At 41.3% G+C, this 13,216-nt stretch overlaps 1 protein-coding gene across 2 annotated transcripts in view; it reads left to right on the top strand.

Annotated features, from left to right (window-relative positions):
- Positions 1 to 13,216, top strand: part of TRPC3 (transient receptor potential cation channel subfamily C member 3) — a gene marked incomplete at its 5' end in the record, with an annotated part of 44,542 nt that overhangs the window by 12,577 nt on the left and 18,749 nt on the right. For both annotated transcript variants that reach the window (XM_084263316.1, XM_084263315.1), the window contains one exon: positions 9,672 to 9,857. In XM_084263316.1, coding sequence (XP_084119442.1) covers positions 9,672 to 9,857 — 186 coding nt within the window. The remainder of the gene's footprint in view (positions 1 to 9,671; positions 9,858 to 13,216) is intronic.

The raw sequence follows: 13,216 nt of genomic DNA, 5'->3' as shown, positions 1-13,216 counted from the left end.
TCCAGCTGAGTAGAAGGCTGCGTATTCCAGTGGGGCTCTGGGCAGGTATCATGGGGCTGCTTGTGGCATGGATGTAGTATGAGATGCTGCCCTGAGAGCTGTAGAGGTCGATCAAGGAGAAAGCATGCAGCACTTCTTTGCTTTAAGAAGCCTGTTGTGAGAGCTTGCCATGTTTGATATAAGTCCAATTTGTAACTGTCTGTTCAGCATGTTCTTTTCTATAGATATGTCATCTGAATGCGTTTTGCTCACAACCATGTGCTTTGTCATGTACCGGAGCAGAAGGCTTCTAGCCTGATACTCACTTCTTGTGAGGCAGAGGGACTGATAGGCTTCTGGTGTAGTCTTCTGTAGGATCATCGCTGGAAAATACTTAAGTATTCCAGTCAAAGCTGTAGCACAACAGGGAGCAGAACTGTTTAGGGTAAAGAAAAATGGACAAAAAAGTTCATGTCCCACAGGAAATAGACAAATCTGTTTGAACAGACAGTTCTGATGGTACATTAAGGCCCATAGCATTTCTTGTGCACACTCACAGCAATGTTGTTCCTGGATGTGTACGCTTTTCTAGGTGGCTTTCTAACAGAGAAAGAACATAGGGTGAACTTGTTTGGTATTTTTTTTCTTTTTTCCTGAAATACAGAAGAGACATAGCCAAAAAGAAGTAATAAAAATGAATAAAAATACATGGGGAAACCAGAGCCCTGAAAACCATTTCACTCTACTGCTTCAATCATCAAGCTTCCTTGCTTCCTACTACTTAATGAAATCCTTATTACAAGGTCCTGTTGCTTGTTTTGCTATTCTTCATCCATTTTATAGTAGACACTGCTGCCCCTTTTTGTTCTTTGTATCCACTTGTCTTCTTCCTCTGTATTTCTTCAGTCCAGATTGCTCTTTCAGTTTCCTTGTTTCTAGTCTCCCTTCTAAATGCTTACCTAGTTTTCCTTGGGTTTGGGTTTTTTTTTCTCTCTAGCTTCCTCCATTTAGGATTTTTTTTGCGTTTTCTAATCTTGGTAATGTGCATCTGGCTTGTCTGAACATGATAGTGACTCCTTTTTTAGGTCTGGAAACCACCTAAGGGAACAGTAGAGATTATCAGTGTCTGGCTGTCAAAGCAGCAAGTTATCATTTTAGCAGCCAGTACAGCAGCATAGTTTCTTGGAGATCTTAGTCCTTATTCCAGGGATTGACAGCAGGAATTCAGATGACATCAGAAATTTGTTTTACCCGAGTCCAATCTGCTAACAAATCGTAAAAGAAATCCTAAAAAAACAAACAAAAAACCTCCCAACCAAAAAACCCTTCATTCTTCCACACCTATTGATATCACACCAAAATTCAGTCTCTCAAAGCAGCTGATTAGATTCTCTCCTGTATTTTAGGGGTGTTTTATATGTAGTAGGAATAACTAGAAAGAAGGCAGCAGTGTTGATCAGGTTCTGTGTCGAAGATCCATAAGCAGAATTCTGCTTCACTCTGGGCTTCACAAGTTTTGATGTTTATGAGAGGTTTTTATCACCAACATGTCTCATCAGGAAGTGTCTTCTAAGTGTATCAAAACTGCTGGTTTAATTCCTTTTTTGTGTTGAGAAAGACAAAACCTGTTAAGTTAGAAAAACTTAGAGAGCGGTGTTGTCCTGGCATCTGTCTCTGTGTGGTTAGAGGTCTCTGAGGTGTGCTGCTTTCTACCTGACAGACTGGCTAGGGAAGCTCAGTCTGGAACCGTATCTTAATGTAAAAAAGTGTTCATTACCATAGTTGGAGAATTGTGTTTTCCAATCCCAGTAGCACCACAAGATACTTTGCAATGCAAATATTCCTGCTTCTTATGTTTTCTTCTTGTATTTTTAGCAGACCCTGGCCACTGCAGCTCCTCTGGGTTACTAAAGTTAATTGCTATTTACCCTCCTCCCTGAGAACTTTAAAACTCTTACTGTGTAGTGATGGGAGAATTTCTAGCAGTCAGAACAGCTGATGGAACTTTCCTCTGGAGTCACCATAGGAAAAAAAACAGGACAAGGTAGCTAAAAAGCCACGTGATAGTAGTCTCTGTGTAGCGGATAAATGCTGTCCTATGTAAGCAAACTCAATTCAGTGGAAATTGCGCTAGCTGATACCACATCAGAATTTGGTCCATCATAGCAAGGATCAAAAAAGATTGTGGTCCTGCTTTATATAGGATAAATCCCTGTTCCCAGTTTTGCCGAAAGCTCCTACTGAAACCAGCGGAAGATGTGGACGTGCATCTAAAAGTGGGATCTGTCACTGTTCCAAGTAAATTTACATAGTGTTATCTCAGCTGAACTAACAAAGAGTGTTCAAGCTTGAACTGTGTTTAGGTCCAGCATTTAAAAGGACAAAGCCCAGCTCCATAATCATTAGTGCAATTATGTGCTTGATTTGCATATACCGGTCCTGCAGTTATATATGCAAACTGACTATATACCTAATCTCAAACCATCTGTTTAACACGTAATAGGCAACATAAAACTATGATTGCATATTATGTGTGTGAACTAGATAGGTGGTTGTACACAGTTGCAAGCTGGCGTGCTTACAGGATTGTGGCTCTCAAAAGAAAATGTATATATTTTGTTTGTATATGATTGCTCAGTGTACATTTTCTTTTGCAGGGTGTGGTGGTTTAGCCTTGGCTGGAGGCCAGACGCACACAAAAGTCAGTCTATCACTCCCCTTTATGGTTGGACAGGGGAGGAAATATATATTGAGAGGCTTAAGAGTCAGTGTAAGGACAGGGAGAGATCATCTTCTCATCAATGACATGGGCAGAACAAACTCAACACAGAGTGAAAGAAAGAAAACTATACAATTTAATACACTACACTACATGCGCAGTGAAATCAGTTGGATAATGAGAAGCACAACCAGATCTTAAAACATCTTCTCCCCATCCTTCCGTTCTTAGCAGACTTTAGTCAGGATTTTGCGCCCTCCTTCTCTCCCGTTGTGGCACAGGGTGGGGCAGGGACTGGGGAAATGGGTTTCTTGGTCACTTCTTCATGAACTGTTTTCTTTTCCAGACCTTAAAACACCTCTACCTCCCCCCACCCCTGCTCCTATCTTAGCAGACTTCACTCTATTAATGATTTCACTCCCTTCTTCCCCTGCATTGTGGCACAGGGAGGGGGGGCAGGGACTGGGAAAATGGGGGCTTCGGTCAGTTCCTTGCAAGTTGGTTTCCTTCTTGGCCAGGGGTGGGGGAGTGTGGAGCATTCCTCACACCCTCCCCCTGATGCACTGTGTGGTCCCACCCCCAGGAGACAGTCCTCCATGAACTTCTGCAATGTGAGTCCTTTCCCATAGGGCTTTATCTCTTCATCAGCTGCACTGCCGTGGATCACTGCTATGGCGGGCAGTCATAAATCACAATGTCTCTCAGTCCCAGTCCTCCAGGGGGTCACAAGCCTTCCCCCAGCAAAGCTGTTCCAGCGCAAATTTCTCTCTCACTCATCTCTGCCTCCACGGGCTGCAAGTACTGGCAGGGGCTTAGTCCAACACGGGTCACAGCATCTCCTGTATGTCTCCACCTGCTCCAGCGTGGGGCCTCTCTATTAGATGCAAGTGAGGTCTCAGCCTTTTCCATGGGCTGCAGGGGGAAACCTGCTTCACCATGGGTTTCACCACAGGCTGCAGTGGCATCTTTCTCTCTGGCATCTGGGGCACCTCCTCCCGTGTCCTCCCAGTCCTTGGTGTATGCACAGCTCTTAACATAGTCTCACTCCCTTCTCTGCTGGCAAAATGCAGCTGCTTGCAGGTTTTTTCCTGCTATATGTGGTTCACAGAGGCGCTGTGACCATTGCTGATTGGCTCGGCCTTGGTCAGCAGCAACTCTGGCCTTGAATTGGCTGATGTTTAGTCTTTGGGGCCTGCAGAGAATTCCAGCTGCTCCTTACAGCAGCCATTTTCTGCAGCCCCCGGTCTCTACCAGCAGCCAGATACGCAAAACTGCGAGTCATGGTTAAAAATCTTACGGGTGAAAGCAGCTGAAGATTGTTATTTTGTTAATATGCTTCATTCTTTGCAGGCAGATTGATATATTCTTTGTAAAAATTTGGGATGAACTCGCAAGGTAGTCCTTTAACATTATGAGAACAGAATATGCAGATTTGAGCCGGCTGAGATCCAACTGTAGATGTGTGCCAGAGTCCTCCAAAACTGCTTGTGTGCACTGTCTGTCATCACCAGTTGTCCAGTGTGTACCTGTGTCAACTACGGCATCTGTGGAATGCAGAATCCAGGCTGATACTTTTGATGTTACAAAGATGTTTGTGTAACTCTTAATTTTTTTGATACCTCTCTCATTTAAGATGATATAGCTAGTAAAGCCAGCTGTGTGAGGTTGCGTGCAATAGAGGGAGTGCTTAGCTGAGAGAGTGCTTTGTTGATCCTAGAAGCTAAGTCCCCGTATCATGATGAAAAAGAGGCAAAGAGCCCCACTGTATAAGCAGGTCTGTGGGTCCCTTACTGTGGTGTTCCCCTGAAGATTAGCTTCATGTTAAAAAATTGGCAACTTGCACAGTGTGTAGGAGGGCTTTTCAAAGATGGATATTCCACACAGGGACTTCTTGTAACCTTGTTTAGGCCAGGAAAGATATGAGTGATCTGGTGACTTCATTTAGAACCACAAAATTGTCTTAGTTGGAAAGAACCCTTTAGATTATCACGTCCAGCTATCACCCTAAGCTTCTCAAGAGTAAGCAGAGGTGTATGTGGGTGACTGAGACCACAGATTCTGTTTTTTGCTACTGGCAGAATACCCTAGAGGTAGAAGATTGAGAATTGGGTCCCACGGTTAGAATGTGGGTAATGTTTGTCTGTTTAATTCCAGAAAAGCAGTCTGTTTGACTCTGGAATTGACTGAAGTAGATTTGATTTGCTAATACACAAGTGAAGACTGGAGAGGCAAATCTGGCAAGTTTTCCTGGTGTAAGATTCAAAGTCAGACATTAACAATGCATATTCCGGTTTTCAGTTATTCTAACAGCGTTTGTAAGTAATGTAGCCTGTATCTAATCCTCAAATTGGATAGAATAAAACTTAATCCATCATATCTTTAATTTTATCTGCCAATAGGCATCACTTCTATAAGCAGGAATGGTTATTATCAAGAAACATGTAGCACTGTTAATTTTTAGTAGAAATGTGGGTAACTTGGGTGGTCGGCAAAGCAGCCTGTCCATCACGAATCAGCAGGGCTATTCACAGCCTGGACAGGTGTATTTTTCAGGATGCCAGTGTAAGCTGTGAGGGCAGGAGCTTTGCACACTGCCAGGATCAGTCAGGAGCTCTGACACGTTTGTGGGGATGAGTCTCCATTCATGGGAGAACAGTGAAATGGAAACAGTCGGCAGTCTGATGGAATAGCAGTCTTCTCACGGTACTACCGCAATCGCAGTTTGTCCCGCTATTGCCAAGTAAGATGATTTTACAACACTGTGCCCTTTGCTGGCAATATTTCACAATTGTAACTGCCAGGGAAGTGTATTCTTCTTGCTTAGTTTGTCCTAATGGAGAAAACAGTGTTAAATGATCTTTCAAACTGTGTATGTGACTGCAGTAGAAACTTAGTTGAATGTTTATGTTTTATGAACCTGATAAAAGGCTGCACCTGTGTACTTGGATGTGTGTGAGGCACAGTTATAACTTAAACTCTAGGAAACGAAATCAGATTTGCCTGTCTTCTAGAGGTAGAGAGGTGGGTATTGGTCTTTTCAGCCAGGTGATAGGACAAAACTGTCCCAGGGCAGGGTCAGATAAGACATTAGGAAAAAATTTTTCATTGAAAGAGCTGTCAGGATGTGGAACAGGCTGCCCAGGGAAGGGGTTGAGTCACCATCCCTGGATGTGTTTAACAGACAGGTACATGAGGTACTTAGGGATATGGTTTACAGAATCACAGATTCTCTTTAGCATAGGACAGGAACGGTTGACTTGATGATCTTAAAGGTCTCTTCCAACCTTGTGATTCTGTGGAAGTTGCTAGAGAAGTAACTTCTTAGTAATGTAATTTTGGGTTTACATTTCTGTGTTATTTTAAGGAAAAAGAGAGTAGTAAAATGGTTAAAAAAATGGAGTGAAACTTTAGCAAGGGGTAACTTTTGATATTTCCTATTAGAAGTCTCCTATTTCTCCTTCTTTTACTTCACAGTTAACAAAGAAATGAGAGAAGACCTTGTAAGTGAGGTTGCTTCCCTCAACTGGACAGCTCATGACCATAACACACAGTAACAGAAGTTGGGTTGTGTTATGCCATATATTGCTTGAAGAATATAAACACATTGAAACTAAACTTTATTAAACCTTAATCAGATGTCACCTTTTAGCATAGGATAAATAGAAATAACACTGAAAGACTCCTTTTTTTCCTTGTGAAATTACAAGAGAAAGAATGTACTTTCTCTTTTGGCTATCTAGTACTCCTACTGTAGCCAGTAAAATCAGTGCATCCTCCCATGTGCTGCGAGTAGTGGATTTACAACTACTTTGTGTGTTTAAGTAAAATTACTTACCAGTCTTATTCCTTTTGAATTAACATTATGTTGTATGTGGTGATTATCATGGGGTTTGCTCAGGCATCTCAGTAAATTTCTTTCTTTAGCTGTAGTGAAATGTGTAAGCGCCTCTTGCTTGAAATAGAAAATTTAAGGGAGAGTGTTCCAGGGTTTTACAGATACATAATTCTGTTTTTAAAACGATATAAACAGAGTTTATAGGACTTCAGTAAACTGAAGGCAAAGTATTGTTTTTCACTTTACTAGGGTTGTCTTTAGTCTTCTTTGTCTTTAAGAAAAAAAAAAAATCCCCATTTTCTTTTTATATCATCTTACCTCCTTGTGCTTTGCTTAATATCCCTTGCAGGCTTGACTTCTAGCAGTTTATACATACAGTTCTTGGTCTCTATGATGAAACTTTTCTTTCTTGACTAGAATGCCTAGAAAGACTGTTCACATTTAAAACTGCCATTCTAGCCACCGCTCTGGAGTCTTCCTCTGCAAAGTTTTTCTCTCTGTAGGATCTGATGTCTAATCATTTCCACATCTTTTAAGTGAAAGCCTTCTCTACATTCAGACTTCCATGCTTATAAGTGTGTTTCACTCCCTTGACCAGCTTTCTTACCACACTTGGCTCTTTTAAGGTCCTAAATCTTAGTCATAAATATACTTGCTTATCCTTTCACTGAATTTAATCATGAATCCCAGTGTTATTTTTATAATTGGCTCTTCTGTACTATTCTCCTTGGTTACCAAAAATCTAAAATAGCCTTACATCCTGTTGGTTCACTGACAACTGAATTAATTTGTCATCTATGACCAAAGGAAATAACTGGGTCCTGTTTAGGTCTCTCAGTAGGAGTGGTTGTTTCCAAGTCTCTATTTGGTTGGATAGTTTTCCATAACAACACAATTCCTAGTAGTATTTGTTTATCACAAGTAATATTTCCTTTTGATCCATATCTTAATCTGACATATGGGATTGATATCTGATTCCTGAAATTATCCTATGCAGCCTCTTTTCCAATCTTCTCCCAGAATAATTTGAAGCTGAGAGCACATTAATTTCTCTATCCCATTTTATAGATGCGAAGTTAAAAATTGAACAAAAATTAGCGGTACAAGGAGGGAAAAGCTAGCTGGGTAAAGGGGAAATAGCGAGGGTTGGAGGAAAAAAAAAGACATTAAATGAGAAAATTATGAGGGTGGAAGCCAGAAGGAAGAATTTTTAACACAACAGGAACCAGAAAGGAAAAATCTGTACACCCCTACACACCCCCCACCCCTCTGCAAAGTGACTTTTAAAAAGGCTGTGTCTGAAAATTGACAGTAAACACACAAGAATAGAGAGGCAGAGGACTCACACTAGCCTTCTGATGGGCTAGTGGAGCCGGGGCGGGAGATCAAGAAAGACTGTGCAGTTGTTGAAGGAGAGGGCAATGTTATTTTTAGTCAGGCACTGAAACATTTGATGCACTAAGGTAAAATGAGCAGGTTCAGTCAAGTTCCCTTCTCCAACTGTAGCCTCGTGTGAGGAAGTCAGGTGCTTTATGTCGGATAAAGAATTCCTAGAAGTCTAACTGGGAGGACATGGTTGTGTAAATGAAGACCAAGCTTTCTACTAAAGCAAATAGCAGGTAAGAGTGTATAGTTAATGTCGCAGAGGTGGTGGCAGGCTTATACAGGCATAAATAAAAGTGCAATCAAAACTTCACATTTATTAGGGTCATCCTAATTTCTTGAAATGTAGCCACAAATGTTTTGTCAGAAGAGAGAGGAGATTAGATTGGAAATCTTTGACATATGCAAGCAACTGAGAAGTTTAAAGGTAGCCCCTCACAGATAGACATAAGCTTGGTTGTAAGGAGGCAGCAAAAAGACTAAGGATGGAGAGTGTTAAACTTGTGAGCAGCGTGCCAGATACAAGGTGTGAGCACAGCAAAAAGCTGTACCATTGCACCCTACCTGCACAGAAGGGTTCACAGCACATTGGGACCGTGTCCTGAGTGATGCCCAAGTGTTGGAGGGCTGAAGGTGTTTGGGGAAAGATGAAAAGAGTAAGGACCAGTGAAAAGTAGTTGTCTTTCTGCATCACACAGCAGGACTTCACAGCTGTAGTGAATGAGCTACAAGTCTGGAAAGAGCCAAAGATAACTGTGCAAAAATGGAAGTTGTGAGGAGTGAAGAAGAAATGCTTTGCTAAGAGGTTCAGTTCAGAAAAAATCTGAATGGGAAGAAGGGGGATATTTGCTTTATATACTTTCAGAAAGTGAAACAAGCAGGAATGTTGACTCCAACAGTAATGGAAGTGAGAACTGATGGAGTGAGAGCAAACACAAGAGAGATTGACATAATAGGTGATTTGGGGAAGAGGAATGGTTTGTGCCAGATAGTGAAGGAAAGAGGAAAAGGAAGATGGACAAAGCTCTTACAAGAGTTGAGGTTTGCAGAAATGTCTTACTGTAGTCTGTTGTCTGTGGAAAGTTGTCTCTTAGTGGATGACTCAGGACCCTAGTATCTTTGAACTGTCCTTCGAAGAAGCTGTTTTCTGTGTTGCTTATAAAGGAAATTTGGGGTATTTTGCCCAGGACATGGGTGTCCAAGTTCATGTCACTTTGTAACCCCCTATACACATTGGTGTGTACGCAGTGGTTCCAAGTGGGAAGCAGGGGAAAAGGGAGGAAATTAATATGTGATACATTAGAGTAAAGAGCAGGCAGCCATTTTAGCAGTGCAGAAACAGCAGAAATAGACTTGTAGCCTGGGAGCCAACCCTGTCAACATAATTTCATTATTTGTCTGCAAAGGTTCTGCAAGGGTGAGATCAGTATTTCAGGAGTTCTGGTCCTGGTTTGTTTGTGCAGTTCTTACTTGTCCATTCAACTTCCCCTTGCTCCCCAGTTGAGTTCTTTTCATCACGCTGTTCTGTGATGTTCCCGTGCTCTGTTAAACAGCTGTCATCATCTTCTATCCAAGTGGCTACCCTGTGTCAGAGAAGAAATCATTCCACTGCGCAAGAGCTCTGTAATGTCTGATACACCCCGAACTTGACATGCACTATTAATTTTTAGCAACTTGCACAGGTTCTTTTTCCCTTTGCCGTTCATTCGCAAGCGCGTTCCTCACGGCCCGCTTCCTCTAACCCTTCTGTTTCAGAATGACTACCGCAAGCTGTCTATGCAGTGCAAGGACTTTGTGGTTGGTGTTCTCGATCTCTGCCGGGACTCGGAAGAAGTGGAGGCCATTCTGAACGGAGATTTAAACTCCGAGCCAGTTGAAGCGCAGAGGCACAGAGCGTCGCTGAGCCGCGTGAAGCTGGCCATTAAATACGAAGTCAAAAAGGTAAACTCCTCGTAGCCGCTGCCCTCGGGCAGCGTAATAGCAACGCAGCGGCAGCTCGTTACTCCACCGTGTTCTGAACAAGTGGTCAGGTGCATTACTGAGACATAGCGCGTGCAGGCAGAATTCTCACAAGGCAGAAGCTGGCAGAAGGGGGACTACAGTGAAGGACTTTTAATCTACTTCTCACAGCAGAGAACTGGCAGGAGATTGTAATGACATAAATCAGCTGTGCTGGCAAGGCTGTACACAGTTGGTCAGATCTTTCTCCTGATTAATCCAAAATAAGAGATTTCAGTGGAGCCAGATTTTCACTCAACGAGAGTAAGGATGTCTTCCTGCCAGCCTGTGTGATAATATCTAATCCAAAGAGAAAGCTGTATTTCTGAAAGTGGTGGTTTCAACCAATGAAAATAACTGGTTTGTACATTAATTCTTTTGATTACCTTTGCTTCCTGCCTTAAATAACTTAATCAGGCAAGTAAATTCTGAGAAGTGAGTCTTGCAGCTTTCTACTAGTATCTTTGTAAACACATATGTCTTTCTATAATAAATGTCTCCCTTTTACTACTTTGAAAAAGGAAAAGAGAACTTCCAAGTTGCCTTTAAGTATATAAATATGACAGGAAATCAACATCTCATCTTCAACTATGGGTTGTAATAGAAATTCTACCTGACTTACTCTGTGTGTTCCTTTAAACACATTTCATAATTCAGTCCTGAAGACTGTACAAAATATACTTGTGGCTAGTTGACCAGTTCATTCCAGTCCTTCACCTTTGCACCTGTATTTATCAATGTGTTTTCATTTGATGTCTCTCTCACAGTACTGTTTCATGAGCAGTAGTTCTGTGAATGAACACTATGTGTTGGAAAAATGGAGCTGTGTATTGCACTTCTGCTGTAATGCATAACCATTTATCATAGCAGTTTTCAATTTACAGCTGTGGTGTTCTTTACAAGATCCCACTACCCCAGCATGGAAATTAGCTAATATGGTGTCCTACTCTTAAGACAGCAAGAAGTATAGCAATGGCTGTGTATTATTTACAGCTACCTATTTACGTTACATAGCATCATTTCCATTCTTATCAGCCATTATAATTTCATTATCTCTGCAAGAAGTCTTGTGTCTTTCGGAATAAATAAGGCTGTGTTCTGTGGCCACCTGTTGAGCCAGTCTGCCATATAAAATGAATTGTAAACAACCTGTCAGAACAGCTAGGAAATGGTGGTGTTTATTATGTCCTCAGAATACAGTTAATAAAAATTTGCAAATGCAGATCCAAACAGCAAATCATTGTTTCCAATGTAGAATTGGCCTACAGCAGATAAATGCATGCTAATTACCAAAATCCAAGGTAAATACATACAACTTAATTTAATTATAAAAGAACAGAACAGAGGAAGAATCAAAGTACTTAAGTGTGTTATCATATCTAAATAACATAAGAGTTCTTTATGCTGCTACATATTAATGTTACCAAACCTTGGCTTAGATTTGTGTCTCGGCTTTCTTGCTGTAGCCTCTCTCTTCTAAGAGGTGGTTGTCCCTGATGTAATTCATTGCTGAGCAAAGGGCCACACTGGTCTGTTAAAAACAAAAGTTTACACAGTACAAAAGAAGGCAATTCCACATAGCAAACTTGTTCCCTTCTCTTGCAAGAGATTATTTATGGATAAACATCATTTCATGACAAATACAGTTGAGAGTCTACCAGACTAATGATCTTGGTAGAAAGAAAGAAATAGGTGGTGCAGAGTTGCTACTGCAGTCGTACTTGTGCTGTTCCATGTAAATGGCCACTAGAGAGGGCATGACAAGGTTTGAGCCCCGACATGTGCCATGATGGCACTCTGATGCTGGTATTGGCTCTGTTACAACTGTGGCAGACTCTAGCGATATTCTGACTGGAGAAGAGAATCAGATGTAGGAACTTCACACGGGATGCGTTTACTGCCTTAACTGCAGGAAGCAGGCAAGGATGTGCCTTAGGTTTCTCAGCTTTCAGTATTTCTAGCTGTGCTTCTGGGTCAGCTGCATTAAAGTCAGGTCACTGTTGCAGGACAGTCTAGACAAACTGAAGTGCAGCTCCATGAAATGGTAAATGAGCCGCATGCCTTTCTCAGAGGGTGGGGAGGCAGGGAAAAGCGTATGACAAGTAAGCAAATGTGTGCTCAGAAGTTCACTGCTAGGGAAATGGCGTTTTTAATTCTATTAGTAATGAAGCTCTTGCAGTTAATACCCGAAGCACTGCATTAAACTGTATCACGTCTCGTAAACAGGATATGATTTTGTTGTTAAGGTTCAGACTGAAACTGCAGCCCCAATAGTGAAGGACTAAGGGACTGAAAAAGGCAAGAAAAACTAGTTAGAAGAAGCAGTTTTGCTCTGTGTGCTCAATTGCTGCAGTAGCAGTGCTTTTAGTATTGTATCTTAACTCTGTCTTTTAGATTGCCAACACAATTTCAGTGAAATTGCTGATGCTGGGCCAAGCTCTGCAGTTCGTGCTGAGACAAGTCAGAGTGGAATTTCCAAGTGCAATCAGTAGGAGTTTAAGTAAAAGCACAGGCTTTAATTTTCAAACACTGCTGTTTTGAATCAATTGATAAGAAATAAGATTGAAAATTCTCTTTGTTTGTTTGAGTGTGCATCAGAGTGTGCCAGGATCTGTTCTTGCTATGTCTAAACTCAGCCATTAGGAATAAATAGCATTATAATCATTCTTAGTCATACAGAAAAATATTGACATACAGATGACTTGGTTCATGGAACTGAATGCATGTGAAGTGTTAGCCAATCATGCTTAGAAAAGAAGATGAATTAAAATTGGGATCTTTTAAAATATTTTTCTATTTTTTACTGACCAGAATACTGTCCTCATACATCTTTGTTGTTCACTAGGGAATGGATCCAAAAATATTAGATAAATATGATAATAAGATCAATATGTAATGAAAAGTAAGAAGCTGAATGGAAAGTAGGATGAAAGAACAGAGGAGAAATGCAGAAGGAACAAGGTTGAAGGATGACATGATTGGGAGGGAAAATATGATGTAATTCTACTGTCCTCAGAAGAGATGAAATTAGGGGAAACAAATATACAGGGGCAAAAACACAGAAGAACTTGCACTTGCTGAAAAAAAAATTAAAATATTTCGGGAGAGCTGGAGAGAAGGATCAGTTTCAGAGCTTTTCTATATCGGAGAAGTGACATGAGTTGCTCCAAGGGCTTGGAAGTGGCACATATCCTGCAGCTACCAACAGTTAAACAAGTTGCTAAGATCTTCTTAGGAGTCCCTGCCATAACCATTGGCATCTTATTCACCAACTCCTTGCTTTTCTGGGGGAAATTATAGCA

This window comes from Gallinula chloropus, assembly GCF_964237585.1.
Source record: "Gallinula chloropus genome assembly, chromosome: 4".
NCBI lineage: Eukaryota > Metazoa > Chordata > Aves > Gruiformes > Rallidae > Gallinula > Gallinula chloropus.
The sequence above is the reverse complement of the archived record's forward strand: the minus strand, read 5'-3'. Positions and strand labels throughout refer to the sequence as shown.